The 18,899-nt window shown below is 38.8% G+C and overlaps 1 protein-coding gene across 3 annotated transcripts in view; it reads right to left on the reverse strand.

The window, feature by feature from the left end:
• Nucleotides 1–18,899, reverse strand: part of HDAC9 (histone deacetylase 9) — a 1,067,937-nt gene that overhangs the window by 217,160 nt on the left and 831,878 nt on the right. For all 3 annotated transcript variants that reach the window (XM_018047346.1, XM_005679004.3, XM_013963174.2), the window contains one exon: nucleotides 14,419–14,526. In XM_018047346.1, the coding sequence (XP_017902835.1) occupies nucleotides 14,419–14,526 (108 nt within the window). The remainder of the gene's footprint in view (nucleotides 1–14,418; nucleotides 14,527–18,899) is intronic.

An 18,899-nucleotide genomic window follows, 5' to 3' on the forward strand; every position in this document is an offset into this window, starting at 1 on the left:
GCCTGAGAAGGTATCTAGGCCCTCTTGCTAGCTTTGAGATGGAGGGTATCTCTTCTATGCTGTGCAAGGAACAGAGAGAGGCCTCCAAAGGCTGCTAGCAGCCCCCCAGCTGATAGCTAGTCAGAAAATAGGGACCAGATGGTCTCCACAATCATATTCAAATGAATTCTGCCAAAACCTAATTAAGCTGGAGAACTGTACAAGCCTCACTGGGCTAAAATCAAGGTGTCAGCAGGGCTGCAATAAGACCTGTGTAGTTCTTCTGACTTCTAGAACTGAAAATAATAAATTAACTTTGTCTCTATCCAATAAATGTGTGGTAATTTGTTACATAAGCAATAAAAAATTAATTAACCCATATATTAGGGTTGAATTAGGAATGGATAAAAAGGAAACAGCATTATTTCTCTCCTAGCACTAACCTTCCTTTAGTGTTTATCTGATATATTCCACAGCTTTTCAGATCACTTTCAGCTATATGAACAGTCTCATCTTTAGATATTAAAAAGTCCAGTTTGATACAGGTAAACTCTTTAATGTCACATCTAAATTAGAGTGTTTCCCCACTGACCTTGTGAATCAGGGACCAATAATGGATGAAAAGCTATGTGTGCTGACTCTTTGCGACCCCATGGACTGTAGCCCACTAGTCTCCTCTATCCATAGGATTTCCCAGGCAAGAATACTGGAGTGGGTTGTCATTTCCTTCTCCAGGGGATCTTCCCAACCCAGGGATCAAACCTGTGTCTTCTGCATTGGCAGGCAGATTTTTTACCACTGAGCCACCTGGGAAGCTCCCATATAATTTACACATTTTTTGTTTTGTTTTGTTTTCTTTCTTCCTTTCTTTCTTTCTTGCTCTACTACCTTCATGCGACACTTATGGATCTTCCAGCTTTGGGTGGGAAGAATAAAAAAGGATGAAGGTTTTGGATTAGCAATGCAATCTGGAGATTTCTTTGGATTATTCAAATGTCCTCTGTGATGGCAGATCCAAACTTTGTCCCTCTTCGAATGGGAACACTCACAAGTTCTTCAGAGACACTGTCAATGACTTTCAGTTTGCAGAGGTATCACTGTTATGGGCAATGCACTCACTGGCTGACTTTATAAGCCCTCATCAGCTTTTTCAAACATCTCCAGTCATAGTCTCCTGAGTGGCTTTTGTCTTGAAAGGTAGATCTGTTTGGAGAGATACTTCCAGGATGAACCACATCTGGCTTCCATCCAAAGTGTCCACTGGCCCATAAGAGAAAAAAAAATCCTTGTCCTGTCCACAGTGTCAGTTCCACTTCAGCTGCTCACCTGCTGTCTCAACCTGCCCACATGGCAGTTTCAGCCAGCTCTCCACTCTGTCCTCTCGATGCGACAAGCCTGGGACGCCTTCTATACATATGTCAGGCCCCTTAGTGAACTCTTTCATGTCCTAGCCTGGTAGCAGACTTGAATGATCCTACAAATTTCTGTAACTCAACATGCATTGAGCTAAGGACTAAAAAGCTGTTCTTCCCACTTTCAGACATAAGCAATTTCCTTGAACCCTTCCCCATCTCTTACACATTTAGCTTATGAAAGGGAAAGTAAAGAAAGAAACAGAGCAAATTGGCCAAAAAACTGAAATTCCTTTTAAAGAATGTTCCATCAATCACATCTCTCTTGTCTGGTTTCCAGTATATAAATTGGATTAAGTAAGACAATTGCAGGCCTACTTGACTATCTTTTACTGAATCTATTTAAAAGGTGTCTGCAGCCATGAAATCAAAATATGCTTTTTGCCGACTAAGATCCGTCTAGTCAAGGCTATGGTTTTTCCTGTGGTCATGTATGGATGTGAGAGTTGGACTGTGAAGAAGGCTGAGCACCAAAGAATCGATGCTTCTGAACTGTGGTGTTGGAGAAGACTCTTGAGAGTCCCTTGGACTGCAAGGAGATCCAACCAGTCCATTCTGAAGGAGATCAGCCCTGGGTGTTCTTTGGAAGGAATGATGCTGGAGCTGAAACTCCAGTACTTTGGCCACCTCATGAGAAGAGTTGACTCATTGGAAAAGACTCTGATGCTGGGAGGGATTGGGGGCAAGAGGAGAAGGGGACGACTGAGGATGAGATGGCTGGAAGGCATTACTGACTCGATGGACGTGAGTCTGAGTGAACTCTGGGAGATGGTGATGAACAGGGAGGCCTGGCATGCTGAGATTCATGGGGTCGCAAAGAGTTGGACACGACTGAGCAACTGAACTGAACTGAACTGGAAGGAAAGTTATGACCAACCTAGGTAGCATATTAAAAAGCAGAGACATTACTTTGCCAACAAAGGTCCATCTAGTCAAGGCTATGGTTTTTCCTGTGGTAATGTATGGATGTGAGAGTTGGACTGTGAAGAAGGCTGAGCACCAAAGAATTGATGCTTTTGAGCTGTGGCATTGGAGAAGACTCTTGCAAGTCCCTTGGACTGCAAGGAGATCCAACCAGTCCATTCTGAAGGAGATCAGCCCTGGGATTTCTTTGGAGGGAACGACACTGAAGCTGAAACTCCAGTACTTTGGCCACCTCATAAGAATAGCTGACTCACTGGAAAAGACTCTGATGCTGGGAGGGAATGGGGGCAGGAGGAGAAGGGGACGACAGAGGATGAGATGGCTGGATGGCATCACTGACTCGATGGACGAGAGTCTGAGTAAACTCCAGGAGTTGGTGATGGACAGGGAGGCCTGGCATGCTGCGATTCATGGGGTCACAAAGAGTTGGACACGCCTGAGCAACTGAACTCACTGAACTGATCATACATAATTAACATCCATTGTTCTCAGCTTGGGACTTTTGTCAAAATAGGAGTCAACATAAATATTCCATGTCATCTTTATTTGATGTACCATTAGACTGGAAAACAGCCTAAAAGATTTTAAGATGGGCCAAACTGATGGCAAAATGTATTTGAAATGTCAATTCACCTTTATCTGTAAGCAGTAGTTTTAAAATATAATTGCTATGAAGGAAATGGCAACCCACTCCAGTATTCTTGAGTGGAGAATCCCATGGACAGAGGAGACTGGTGGGTTACAGTCTGTGGGGTCACAAAGAGTTGGACATGACTGAAATGACTTAGCACAGCACATTCTTATTCTCTAAACGATCAGAAATATAATCTTAATTTAAAATGGTACCTCTATGCACATATATTGGAGAAAGAAATGGCAACCCACTCCAGTACTCTTACCTGGAAAATCCCATGGGCAGAGGAGCCTGGTATGCTATAGTCCATGGGGTTGCAAAGAGTTGGACACGACTGAGCAACTTTACTTTCTATGCACATACATATGTATGCTAAATAACTGTGTGTGTGTTTGTGTGTGTGCATTCCATTGTCTGGCTCTAACATCATCTCTTGCTAGCCACTCTACAGATAACTCCAGACACACAGGTCTCCTTGCAGTCCCTTAAACACGCCAAGACTTATTTACTCCAGCTTACAAGAGAGATTCTATGTTTGGTTTTTCCTTGTCTGTGCTATTTCCTCACTTCTCTATGTGATTCTTCTATTACTTCATTCAGCCCAAATCTCTCCTTATTAATCTGTAAAGCCTTCCAGACAATGAAAGCTAATAGAGCCAGCCTTCCCCCTCGGTCTCACTCTAATTCTTTTATACTTTATTCCTTTCCCATAGTATCCACTTTTACCTGAAAATATGCTCTCTATATATTTGTTTTATAAATGGAATGTTAATCATTGAAATTAGCAAGGTTATTTACAGTCTGATGCAGGTGACATCACAAAGTGTCATCACAGGCTTATATTAAACTTAAGTTTTGCTGATGTATATTTTAAACAATTTTGAATCAATAAAATCCACTACTAGACACATGGAAAGCATGATACAAATATAAAATTCAAAAGAAGAAATTAGAAACAACTAGAGAACAAAGACATATTATCTATAAGAAATGATGGTTGGATTGGTAACTGCTATTTTACACAAACAGGAAGCCAGAAGAGGCTGGAGGATCTTCACTGAGAGAAATTGTCAACTTAGTGTACTTAACAGAACTATTTTTCAAGAATGTGGGCAAAAAGACATCATAGATTTTAAAAAAAATTGAAAAACCATCACTAAAGAAAGTTCAAAAAATGTGCTGGAAGAAAGAAAACAAGAAATGGAAGTTTCAGATACAAAGTTGAATGGTGAATAAGGAAAATGGTAAATATGTGGGAAAATACAAAGAAACATTCATGATATTTCAAAGTATAATAATGTCTCACTGATGATACTATTTTTACAAAAGAGATAAAACCAAGGTACTATATCATAGTAGCACAAAATCAGGATAGGATAATTGCCTTCAAAACATTCTAAAGTTCTTGTGTTGTTAGAGCAGGGTAAAGAAAGCAATTATGTTTAAGATTTATTAAATGGTTACATTTTAAACTGATATTGAATAAAATAATCAGAGAAGGCAATGGCACCCCACTCTAGTACTCTTGCCTGAAAGATCCCATGGATGGAAGAGCCTGGTAGGCAACAGTCCATGGAGTTGCAGAGTCAGACACGACTGAGCAACTTCACTTGACTTTTCACTTTCATGCATTGGAGAAGGAAACAGCAACCCACTCGAGTGTTCTTGCCTGGAGAATCCCAGGGATGGGGGAAGCCTGGTGGGCTGCCATCTCTGGGGTCGCGAATAGAAATAACTTGTGTATTTTTTTAAATGAGAGGTAACACTGTCTCTTGAGAAACCTATATGCAGGTCAGGAAGCAACAGTTAGAACTGGACATAGAACAACAGACTGGTTTCAAATAGGAAAAGGAGTACATCAAGGCTCTATATTTCAGCCTGCTTATTTAATTTATACGTAGAGTCCATCATGAGAAATGCTGGGCTGGAAGAAGCACAAGCTAGAATCAAGATTGCCAGGAGAAATACCAATAACCTCAGATACAGAGATGACACCACCCTTATGGCAGAAAGTGAAGAGGAACTAAAAGCCTCTTGATGAAAGTGAAAGAGGAGAGTGAAAACATTGGCTTAAAACTCAACATTCAGAAAATGATGATCATGGCATCTGGTCCCATCACTTCATGGCAAATAGATGGGGAAACAGTGGAAACAGTGTCAGACTTTATTTTTGGGGACTCCAAAATCACTGCAGATGATGATTGCAGCCATGAAATTAAAAGAAGCTTACTCCTTAAAAGAAAAGTTATGACCAACCTAGACAGCATATTAAAAAGCAGATACATTACTTTGCTGACTAAGGTCCGTCTAGTCAAGGTTATGGTTTTTCTAGTGGTTATGTATGAATGTGAGAGTTGGACTGTGAAGAAAGCTAAGTGTCAAAGAATTGATGCTTTTGAACTGTGGTGTTGGAGGAGACTGTTGCGAGTCCCTTGGACTGCAAAGAGATCCAACCAGTCCATTCTGAAGGAGATCAGCCCTGGGATTTCTTTGGAAGGAATGATGCTAAAGCTGAAACTCCAGTACTTTGGCCACCTCATGTGAAGAGCTGACTCATTGGAACAGACTCTGATGCTGGGAGGGATTGGGGGCAGAAGAAGGGGACGACTGAGGATGAGATGGCTGGATGGCATCACCAACTCGATGGACATGAGTCTGAGTGAACTCCGGGAGTTGGTGATGGACAGGGAGGCCTGGCATGCTGCAATTCATGAGGTCGCAAAGAGTTGGACATGATTGAGCAACTGAACTGAACTGAAGTGAACATAGAATGAGGTAACATTTCAATTAAAAACAAAGCAAGGGATGAATGAAAGATAGGGTGAACACAATAGTAAAACAAAGAAAAACAATGATAGAAATACATTTATGTATACTATTGCTCATAATGAACAATATCAAATTCAACTCCTCAGTTAAAATATATAATCAGATCAGAAAGCAAAACCCAGCCTTAAGCTTTTACATGAGATACAGTTAGTATACAGCAAAGAGACACTCCACAAGTAATGGGATGGTAAATAATGGACTAGAAACTACTAGGAAAGAAAGAAAACCTAATAATGCTATATCAATATAATACAACATATAACTGAGGACAATAGGCTATTATTGCAATAAGCATTAAATATTAATAAAAGGTTTAAGAAGGATATAACAATTTTATATTAGCCATATCTAATAACAGAGCTTCATTATAAGGTGACATTTTATAGCCACAAGATTGGCAAATATTTATTTCAAAATACTTATTATTTATCTGAATTATATTAATAATGTATTTTGAATTTATAATTATATAAAACATTTAAAATACTTTATTTTTGAAGTATATTTGATTCACAATATTATATCAATTTCAGGTATACAACACAGTGGTTCAATATTTTATAGATATTCTCTTTAATGTTATCATAAATTAATGCCTATAAGCCCTATGCTGTACTTTATACTTATTTTATACCAAAGATTTTATACCTCTTAACCTCATTTCCCTATCTCATTTCTGTCCCCACTGGCATCTACTTGTTTATTTTCTGTATCTGTGAGACCATTTCTGTTTAGTTATATTTACTTGTTTACTTTTTTAGATTTCACATATAAATGAAAATATACAGCATTTATCTTCTCTGACTTACTTTGCTCAGCATGATACCCTCCAGGCCAATCCATGTTGTTGCAAACAGAAAATTTTCATTCCTTTTTACAGCTGAGTCATCACTGACTTGATGGACGTGAGTCTGAGTGAACTCGGGGAGTTGGTGATGGACAGGGAGGCCTGGCATGCTGCGATTCATGGGGTCGCAAAGAGTTGGACATGACTGAGTGACTGAACTGAACTGAACTGAATATTCCATTGTGTATATATACCACATCTTTATCCATTCATCTGTTGATGGACACTTCAGTTCAGTCAGTTCAGTCACTCAGTCGTGCCCAACTCTTTGCGACCACATGAATCGAAGCATGCCGGGCCTCCCTGTCCATCACCAACTCCCAGAGTTCACTCAGACTCACATCCATTGAGTCAGTGATGCCATCCAGCCATCTCATCCTCTGTCGTCCCTTTCTCCTCCTGCCCCCAATCCCTCCCAGCATCAGAGTCTTTTCCAATGAGTCAGCTCTTCTCATGAGGTGGCCAAAGTACTGGAGTTTCAGCTTTAGCATCATTCCTTCCAAAGAAATCCCAGGGCTGATCTTCTTCAGAATGGATTGGTTGGATCTCCTTGCAGTCCAAGAGACTCTCAAGAGTCTTCTCCAACACCACAGTTCAAAAGCATCAATTCTTCGGCGCTCAGCCTTCTTCACAGTCCAACTCTCACATCCATACATGACCACTGGAAAAACCATAGCCTTGACTAGACGGACCTTAGTCAGCAAAGCAATGTCTCTGCTTTTGAATATGCTATCTAGGTTGGTCATAACTAGGTTGGACACTTAGATTATCTCTGTATCTTGGCTATTGTCAACAATGTTGCTATGAATATAGGGGTCCATGTATCTTTTGAATTTAGTGTTTTGATGTTCGAAATATACCCAGGAATAGAATTTCTGGATTCTATGGTAGTTCTATTTTCAATTCTTTTGAGAAACCTTCATACTGTTTGCCTTGAGAATGTATCAATTTACATTGTACAATGTAAATTGTACACAATAATATACAAGGGTTCTTGTTTCTCCATATCCTCACCGACATTATTTGTTGCCATCCTGACAGGTCTGAGGTGACATCTCATTGTGGTTTTAATTTGCATTTTCCTGAAGATTTGTAATATTCAGCATCTTCTCATGTAAGACCTGCAAACATTCAAAAATCTGAAAATGCCAAATATAGACATATGGGAGAGCCCTGGAAATTCTTTTGTGTTGCTGGTGGGCTTTTAAATTAGCACAATGACTTAGGTATTCATTGTCTATATGTCACCTTATTTTGTTTCTCAACTCCTGTATTACACTGTCTTCATTAAACAGATATTCTCTAGTGTACCACTTTAATTTTCCTGTCATTTCTTTTAATGTATTTTGGGTTATTTTCTTGCCTGTTGCCCAGTGGATTATAATTAGCATCTTAACTTTTAACACTCTAGGTCAGATAGGAACATTTCAATAGTAATCAAAAGCTTTGTTTTGCTGTTATATAGCTCCATTCCCAGAGCACTCCTTCATGCTGCTGCTGTAACACAAACTATATCTTTATACATGATTTATGGTTCTGTTTAATGCAATTGTCTTTTAAATCTGAGAATAACGTTGCAAAAATACAATTATACTATGATTTGTATTATTTATATAGTTACTTTTACTCGTTATTTCTTCATATGAATTTATGTTTCCTTGCATGTCTCGTAATTTTATGCCGCAAACGGCGTTTTAAGCAATATAACAAGGCCATTCTGGAAATCAGATTTTCACTGCTCCTTAGTCATCCTTGTTTTGTTCACTTACTGCTTCTTCTGAACTAATTCTGTGAAGACTGTATTCTATGTTGAGTGTGGCACTGAACTCCCTGCTTGGTTAATTTAGCAGCTGGTCAGTTAAATGACTGCACAAAGATTTCCGTAACTGCCTAAACCAACAGTTTTCAGCGTCTACACGGGGCCCTGCACATTGTGTCAGATGCACTTTCAATACTGACAGCTCCACTTTGGCCTTCACTCCCTGTCCGAGCACAGCCTCACAGTTTGAGATGACAGCTTAGGGCCTTTCAGGTATTTCCTGAGTGTCAACACAGCCCTGAGGATGCACATAACCCTACCACGCGTGTGACCTTCTAGATACCCAGGAATCCAAAGGGCCTTCTCATTGCCCATATGCACATCTCATTCCCCAGTTTTTCCTGGAATCACTAGGTTAGTTTATTCTTTTCTCTACTGCTGTCCACTACTTCTGGCAGCCATGAAGTTAATCAATCACCTTTAATTTTTTTCAAAAGATGCTTCTGTTCAGTTCAGTCGCTCAGTCATGTCCGACTCTGCGACCCCATAAACTGCAGCACGCCAGGCCTCCTGGAGTCTACCCAAACTCATGTCCATAGAGTCGGTGATGCCATCCAATCATCTCATCCTCTGTTGTCCCCTTCTCCTCCTGCCCTCAATATTTCCCAGCATCAGGGTCTTTTGAGAAAACGGCTTTTCACTCTAAGTACAGTCAAAATTAAGACAACTTTGCAAGTAGAGACTTGTATTGAAGCACCATGCAGGTCAAATAGTGAAAATTCTCTGGGAATGAGCCTTTGAAGAAACTCCAGTCCCGTTTTGCCCTGTCTGGAGACTGCCAAGGCTACTGGGAAACTCAAAAAGCTTAGATAAGAATAGGATGAATTCAAATACCACAAAAGCTCACTGTTCTCCTGAAGGTTTAGCCAGTTTTGTTTGGAATACACGCTTTCTGAGTTGTTACAAGCTTTTGGTTAATTTCCCAGGTTTTTAAAAACTCATCCTGATAAAATTTGCCAGTTTAGCCACTGATTTTATGGAGAGAAAAAAATTCAGATGTTTAAACTGCCATTTTTGCTGATGTCATTGAGCAAAATGACTTTGGAATTCTACTTTGCATTACTTACTGAAACGGATTATGTTTCTATCCTAGGAGCCTACCATTTTACTGCTAGTTATATCATAGTTCAAGTGTTCAAAGTAGCACTGATCAAAAGAGCACAAACCTAGAAATAAGTAAACTGTCCAATAATCAAGAAACAAATTATGATATAGAGGGAAAACAAATAAATCATGGCTACATAATCCATATACATAAATCTTCAAACATTTTAAGTTGAGGGAGAGAATTTGAGTAATAACACTTGTAAGATTCCATTTTTATAAAGATCTACAACATATAGTTAATGCTATTTAAAAAATACAATAAATTAATAATGATTACTCTTGGGTCAAAAGATAGGAATGAGATAAGTACTGAGAGAACTTCAATAGTGTCAGAAGTACTATTTCTTTAGTTGGATAAAGAGCTCACATCCAACCATATTATTATGCTTTGTAAGTTATTAATGCAAATTCTTATCTTTTGGTATGTTTGAAATGTTGACATAGTAATAAAAAGGAGAGAATCTAGACTATTTGATTTTACTAGACTATAGGAAAAAGACAGATTTAACTCCTTTTTTTCCTTTATATTTGTGCTACCTCAACAAGAAATGCCTTATAAAGCAGTTGAGAGATAAGAGAGGACTGTGAGAATTGTAAGCTGTGCCATTTATTAAACTGTGTGCAGTATCTTTAAAAGTTACTTGATGTGTCTGAGTTTGTATCCTACTGGTGGTATCCACTTTTGGTGGTCATTTTGAGAATAATGGCAAATTACATGTAAACTGCTGAGTCTATAGTAGATGGGCAACAAATGGCAGGAATGATTAGCAATATGATATCATAATATTCATTCAAACTATTAAAGAAATCTATCCACTATTTGGATAATCAGGTGGGAATTTTCTTGACAAAAATTTTGAGACAACTAAGGCAATTTTTACTTTCTTATGATGAAATTGTAGCATTGCCAAAATATCATTAAAGGGAATTCTATAGCAAACCTTGATATGGGTTGAATCATTTTTTTCAACCTATATTGAAGCAAAACTGATTTTTAAAATTGTATATTTTAAGGTATACAACATATTTGACACCATTTTTGAATTAAGTATTGAACTATTTGTAATTTGAAAAAAATAATCTTTTAGAGATATTTCTATTTTTAGACATACTTCCTTAAATGATCTTTAGAACAATAAAACCATTTTGAGATAACTATTCTTCCAATTATACTTTCTAACACAACAAATATTTTAGCATTTCAGAATATTTATGTTCATCAGTTTCAGAATCTGAGAAATAGTCAATTTATTTGTAACCTTGAAAAATTTCTTCTTGTGTGGTTTTTTTTCCATATCCTATTAAAAACCTGGAAAATTTGAAAGTCCCCTTAATTTCCACTATACTCCACTGAGTCTGCCCATGCTGTGCCAAGAATATACACATTTACTGCTGCAGTTTGCTGCACGTGATCAGTTTAAGCATCCACATGAGACCCACTCCCTAACCCTGGATTATATTTATAATTCTTTTAACCCATCAGTAGCCCTAGACGAAGGTAAGACAGACTGTAGGACAGCGATCATGATCAAGCTCAACATGAAGCAGAAATGCCAGGTAACAAAATCTGTTTTTGGTGTTTTCCTTCTCTGGGTGCACTTCTTATCTCCTAGGTCCCTGTCCCCTACAAGTCTGGTGACCTCCCTCCAGCTGTCTCCAACAAGTCTGGTGACCTCCCTCCAGCTGTCTCCAAATTCTCAGTTCAACACCCCGTCCAGCCCACCCTATTTGAAACAGCTCGTAAAGTGAAAGTCACTCAGTCGTGTCCTACTCTTTGTAACCCCATGGACTAGACAGTCCATGGAATCCTCCAGGCCAGAATACTGGAGTGGGTAGCCTTTCCCTTCTCCAGGCGATTTTCCCGACCCAGGAATCGAACCAGGGTCTCCTGCATTGCAGGCGATTCTTTACCACCTGAGCTATTAGGGAAGCCCAGAGTTCTTAATTCTTTTCTAATTTCCAAGCAAAATGAGTGCAGTCTTCACAAAACACAGTCTTTATGCCAATGCGGTTTCCTTAAGTTATAGATATACTGGGAGGATGGGGTAGAACATATGAGAACTGAATGTAGATGCAGAAAATTAAAACACAAAACTAAAGTGTTTCTTTTTTCATATCTCTTATCAAAGGATAACATACCAGGGTCCTCAGATAAGAGTCTCTGTTTTCCTTCTAGATCTGAATGAAGTGACTCCACAGTCATGAGTGTTAATGCTCCTGGCCAGCAGGTGTACTTGCCTAGTTACACTCAATCTGAAACAGGTAGACACTGAGGACTTCCCAGGTGGTGCTAGTGGTAAAGAACCCACCTTCAAATGCAGGGGACGTTAAAAGATGCAGGTTCGATACCTGGGTTGGGAAGATCCCCTGGAGACGGAAATGGCAACCCACTCCAGTATTCTTGCCTGGAAAATGCCACGGATAGAGGAATCTGGTAGGCTACAGCCCACAAGGTCGCACAAAGTCAGACACAGCTGAAGCAACTTAGCATGCACAGAGACCCTGAGGAACACTGTTGGTTAAATGGAGTCCCTGAACACAGCTATCTACCACAGTTCTTGGCCGTCTACAGTGGCATTGCCATAGGCCTCTCCAAATTATTAGCAACAAAAGGATTCATCCTCTTAGTCTGTCAGCACTAGTGTGTGTGTTATGGTACTGCTGTCTTGGACTTCCACTTTGGGCCTAACAATCAGAAAAAGAAATGAGCTAGAAGGCCTACAATATTTCCCAAAGTAAGCTGAAATTAGTTTTGGAATATTTATTCTTTGTATGTCACAGTGTATATAATTGAGAATCAGATCCACTTTTCGTCTGCAAGTAGATCAGAACGTCAACACCATGTACAACCTTCAGCGTTATCAGTTCTACCCTGCTGATTTTGCAAAACAGGAAACTGAGGTCCAGAGTAATTACGTGATTTGCTACAAGTGACACAGCATTTAAGTGGCAGAGCCTGGATCAATGTTCCTTGATTTTTATGCTGGCTCTCTTTCTCTATTATTCTCTTTCCTTTTTTAACCATACCTGCTGATTTCTCAACCAAGGGAAGAAAAAGTATTTGTTTGAATCCTTGTTCTTAACATAAAAAACCAATGTTAGTTAGTACAGCTGGTGGTCAGCATGTCCATACTATATATTGTTGACACTTTGTTTATAACTCATAGGTTAAATGACTACCTCCTAAAAAACAGAATTAGGTTTTTGTTCAACATGCCTCATACAGACATTTGGCAATTCTGCACTCTATGTGGTTAATAACAATGATGATTTTTTGAGTGTACTATGTAGGTACTCTACTTGGGAAGGTTTCTGAATTACTGATTAAAGTTCAACAAAATCAAAAACAATTAGAAACTGTGAAATGCTACCTTAATAATTTTTTTTGTTATCAAGTGGGTCTGTACCAGCATAATCTTTTAAAAACTGTAATACTGTGGCCAGACAATATATTCCTGTCATTTGAATTCTTTTGAAAATAAGACTCTTAAAGATTTCTTTTAAAATGTCAATTTATTTTAGAGCTACAAGTAACATAACTCAAACACGAAGAATTATTTCTCAAGTGCTACTGGGAGAGAGCCAAAACTTCTCCATAAGGCTGATTCCTTCCTTCTTTTCAACAGCTCCTTATCAAAGAGAAAGAGTGACTACTAAGCACCACATTAATGGCCTCATAGATCTCCTGAGATGAGTAACTAATGTCCTAAAGCTGATCAAGTCATGTCAACTCAACATGAGACATATATACATGAATGTGTGTGTATACACACACACACACATATTTACTATAGACTCTCTTATCAAAATGCTATTTCTGAAGGTTCTGACTTAAAGAGCTAGAACAAAGACTTCTGGGATGGACAATTCACGGTAAAGCGCACATTCCTACCCTGTATTTTTAATCACTGCTGAAACAGTCAGGTGTAATTGAATAAAAATCCATTAGGCATAAAGAAAAATAATCCTAATTAGATTTTATTTTAGATTAACAAAACTCACAGTGCTAGTATTGTTGGTCACAATATATTTCCCTTAAGCCCCACAATCGCTAAAAACACCAAATCCATCACCGGCCAGATTTCATTATGAAGTGTGTGAACTAGTGCATTAAAAAGCTATGTTAGCACCAACAAAGTTTATTGGGGCAACTGCGTTCGAGACGCACATGGCATACCTTTAAATAGCACTGTTAAAATATCAAATAAAAGGTCAACGTCTGTCAGGTCTCTGGCTTTTATAAATTGTTTAGACTGGGAAACGCTGGGGTTTGGACATTGTTCTTTTCACATGATGGAGAAAAGAAGAGACCGTAAAAAGAAAAGAACAATAAAGCGTAGTTCATTTTTGAAGTTCTTTCATGGCAAAACACACTCTGGATCATTACCCTTCTAATCAACAATTTCCTTCTTCCTCTCAATCCTTCCCCTCTGATATTTACCTTTCTCCCTGCCCCCACCACTCTTCTCTCTGGGTGGTATTCTGAGCTTATACACAGTACTCAGTAATCAGATTTTTCTTTTATGTTGCTTCAAAAGAAAATCCCAGGAGGGCATGACAGAAATGTATAGACTGGGTGTTTTTGACCTGGACCATAGCTTTACTTACCACTTCTGTGTTCTTAAAAATACACCAGAGTGCCCTAACCACAGAGTGCCCCCAAGGAGAGGAAGGCCCTGAGAGCCGGATCAGCTACCAGCTACCTACAAACCAGTTATTATCACACCTCAGTGGCCATCCCTCTGCCCCTTCCCTCAGCCCCTTGCCTTTTATGACCGCACCACACTCCCCACAATTCCCAAACAACAACATCTCTGTTTCAGCGTCTTCCCTGGATTTCCCACACTTAATGCAACCCAGACCTCACCTTCAGCTCTCCGGAGGCCACTCTGGAAGCCAGCTCGATGACACAGCCAACAGCCATGCGTGCAGCGCCGGACGAGTGCAGCTCATTCCAAATGGTGTCACTGTCCACCTGAGCAAACAGTCAGCAGAGCCCTCGGAAGAGAGGGAGAGGAGGAGAAGGAGTAGAGGCAAGAGGGGGAGGAGGGGAGTTCAGGAGAGGGGAGAGAGAGAGCAAGCAGATTCGTGAGGAAGGGCTGGCACAGGAACAGCCTATGTACAATAACATCAGTCTTCCGTCTTGGCCAGCTGAATGGGCCTTCTGGACACGGCTTTGCTTATACTTTTTCTCTACACTGACTTCTCCAATGGAAACACATTCCTGCCATGCCTCACTGCCATTCCTTGTTTAGATTTCTCATTACAAACGGTATTACATAGGCCGGATCTGGCGTAGTTACAGGCTTGCTAGAAACCAGGCCCCAGTAGTAGATAGAGTAAAAGCTAAGAGCACTTAGCTATACATAAAAATCGGATTTGCAAGTGCTAGAGGGGGAAAATTCAAATACCTTCCTGGCTGCAGGTTTACAGGGAGCCAAAAACAATTATTAGGCAGGCAGCAGTAGCCGTCAGTGAGTAGGAAGTAGCGACCACATTTCAGGTTCTCCAGCTAAACAGAAGGAGTGTGTGGTCCTCACACTTACAAGATTCACAACACTCAACTGCATGGAGTGCTTTGACTTCCAAAGTAGAAGCTTCAAATTTCTGACAGTACAGTTTGGCAGTTAGTCGTAGTGCGAACTGGTATTATTAAAATTAGACAGGTCATTTAAATATATGGTTGCTCCGTTGCTAGAGAACATTATTATCGAAATAAAGCATGAAGCAGTATTTTGGATTTACTTTTATAAAATGCTATTTACTCTTTTTTGTGCATTCATTAAGAGAATTTATACAAAAAGCACAAGAAAAGTGCAATATAGTGGTTTATGTTACATATTTTTATGTACATAATGGTAGTGACTTCGTCACTAAGTTGTACCTGACTCTTGTGACCCCATGGACTGTAGCCTGCCTGCCAGGCTTCTCTGCCCATGAGATTCTCCAGGCAAGAATACTGGAGTGGGTTGCCAAGTCTTTCTCCAAGGGATCTTCCCGACCCAGGGATCAAAGCTGGGTCTCCTGCACTGCAGGCAGATACTTCACTGAATGAGCCACCAAGGAAGCCATGTATATAATATTTTATAACATTAAAAATAATATCGGATGGTAGAAGTCTTAATTTTAACACACTGGGAGCTCTTAGAAATGCAAAAAAAAATTGTGACTGTGCAAATATCAAGACTTCTTAAATGGTTCAAAGAAGGAAATTTGACACAAAATAACAATTTTTTTTTTTAAGACAAGCTAAATTAAAGAGGCCTAATGACAGGGAGCAAACACAATAAAGGATAACACACATTCACAATGCACTAAGTTTCCTAAGCATTTTCACATGCTTTTCCTCATGAAAACCTTAACAATTTAAATTCTGTCAGGAACAATGAGCATATATATATATCTGAACAATAAATAAATAGACTATTAAGATCCTCTCAAGAACAGCAAAGTGGTAAAGAGAGAAGATTCTGGAATCAAACTGTCCAGATGAAATTACAACTTCACCACTAAAAGGTGAATGACATAGGCCACCAATTAATTAGCATCTCTGTTCTGTGACTCACTTACCAGTGAAACAGCAGATTTTTAAATTGCCATCTGAATATGACGATGGAGGGGATTAAATGAATAAGTGATTGGCAACTGTTAGCCATGACTATTTTGGCTGCTGTTAAACTCATTTTTTTTTTTTTAGTAAATATCACATAGTTGAGGCCTAAGACACTATGGCTTAGAGCGGCTACTCAGCAGATCTGAGAACCCTTAGAGAATTCTAAGCCAGAAAACACATGCCTTTCTACCTTACTCCTTAAATAAAACTTGTTTTCTTAAGAATGTTCAGCCCATGTCACAGTCAGCACCATCATCTCAACACTATCTACTGAAAAGTAGAGGAGCCACCAAATGAACCCTGCAACCTAATCATTTACCAGCTAAACTGACTGAGAGCTTTATTTATTTACTTCTTTTATTAAACCACTATAAGTAGTTATTTGAGCTTCATGAAGATATAGCCTTAAAATAAAAACCAATATTCACATTGTGTTGGATACTTTTAAACCAATTTTTAACCATTACATAGCTATAGGTGCCACAGACAGTCCTCATTAATCAGATTTAAAATTACTGGGAAAACATAAATTAATAAATCCTCAAAGAAAACTAGAAGCTGGTTCTTTGAGAAGACAAACAAAATTGATAAATTTTTACCCAGAATCAAGAAGAAAAGTAGGAAGACTCAAATCAGTCAAATTAGAAATGAAAAAGAGTGAAACTGACACTCACCACAAATAAGAGGCTACTACAAGCAACTAACCACTTACAAAATGGACAACCTAGAAAAAATGGACAAATTCTTAGAAGGGTACACCCTTCCAAGACAGAAACAGGAAGAAATATTTTAAAAAAGGAAAAAGTGAATCACAACTACTAAAATGGAAACTGTGATCTGAAAACTTCCAACAAACAAAAATCCAGGACCAGATGGCTTCACAGGTGAATTCTATCAAACACTTAACATCTATCCTTCTGAAACTCTTCTGAAAACTGCAGAGGAAGGAATACTCCCAAGCCATTCTACAAGGCCACTATCACCTGGATACCAAAACCACACAAAGACATCACACGCAAAAAAAAAAAAAAAGAAAAAGAAAACTAAAAGCCAATATCACTGATGAACACAGATGTAAAAATCTTCAACAAAATACTAGCAAACTGAATCTAAAAACACATTAAAAGGATTATATAACACAATCAAGTGTGATTTATCCCAGGGATACAAGGATTCTTCAATATTCACAATTCAATCAGTGTGATACACCATATTAACAAACTGAAAAATAAAAACCATAGTTATCTCAATACATGCAAAAAAAGCTTCTGACAAAATTCAATACTCATTTTTGGTTAAAAAAAAAAAAAACCTCCAGAGATTGGGCTTAGTGGGAACCTACCACAACATAATAGAAGTCATATACAACAAGCCCATAGCATCACTCTCAATGATGAAAAACTTAAAGCATTTCCTCTAAGATCAGGAACACAAGCAGCATGCCCACTATCACCACTATCATTCAACATAGTTTTGGAAGGCCTAGCCATGACATGGAGAAGAGATAAAAGGAATCCAAACTGGGAAAGAAGTAAAACTCTCACTGCTTGCAGATAAGATGATACTATATAAAGATAATCCTAAAGATGCCACCAGAAAACTATTAAAGTTCATCAATGAATTAAGTAAAGTTGCAGGATATAATACCCTAACACTACACACAAAGATAAACTCAAAATGGATTAAAGACCTAAATGTGAGATCAGATATTATGAAACCCTTCAGAGGAAAACATAAGCAGAGCAATCTCTGACATAAACTGCAATGTATCTTTTTTGATCCACCTTTTACAGTGATGAAATAAAAATAAACAAATGGAATCTAATTAAAATTAAGAGCTTTTGCATAGCAAAGGAAACTATAAACAAAAGGACAGTCCTCAGACTTGAAGAAAATATTTGCAAATGAAGTTACAGAGAAAGGATTAATCTCCAAAACATACAAACAGCTTATGCATCTAATAAATATAAAAATTTTTTAAAAACCAATTAACGAATGCATAGAAGACCTAAATAGGTATTTCTCCAAAGAAGAGACATACAGAGGGCCAAAGAGCATATGAAAAGACACTCAACATTACTAATTATGAGAAAAATGCAAATCAAGACTACAGTGAGATAACCCCTCATACCTGTCAGATGGCCGTTGTAAAAAAATGTACAAACAATAAATGCTGGACAGGGTGTGGAGAAAAGGGCACCCTCTTGGACTGCTGGACTGGAATGTAAAATGATATAGCCACTAAGGAGAACAGCATGGAGGGTCCTTAAAAAGGTAAACATAGAACTATGATATGACCCAGTCATCTCACTCCTAGGCATATACCTGGAGAAAACCTTAATTCAACAAGATATATGCACCCCAACGTTCACTGCAGCATTATTTACAACAGCCAAGCCTTGGAGGCAACCTAAATATCCACTCACAGATGAATAGATAAAGAAGATGTGGTAGCCATATACAATAGCATATCGCGGTTGCTGTTTAGTTGCTAAGTCACGTCTGACTCTTTTGCAACCCCATGGACTCCCACTAGCCTCCTTCTCTCCATGGATTTCTCCAGGCAAGAATACTGGAGTGGGTTGCCATTTCCTTCTCCAACGGATCTTCAGGACCCAGGATTGAACTCACATCTCCTGCATTGGCAGGTGGGTTCTTTACCACTGAGCCAGCAGGGAAACACACAACAGAATATTATCAACCATAAAAACAACAAAATAATGCCATTTGTAGGG

This window comes from Capra hircus, chromosome 4, assembly GCF_001704415.2.
Source record: "Capra hircus breed San Clemente chromosome 4, ASM170441v1, whole genome shotgun sequence".
Lineage (NCBI taxonomy): Eukaryota > Metazoa > Chordata > Mammalia > Artiodactyla > Bovidae > Capra > Capra hircus.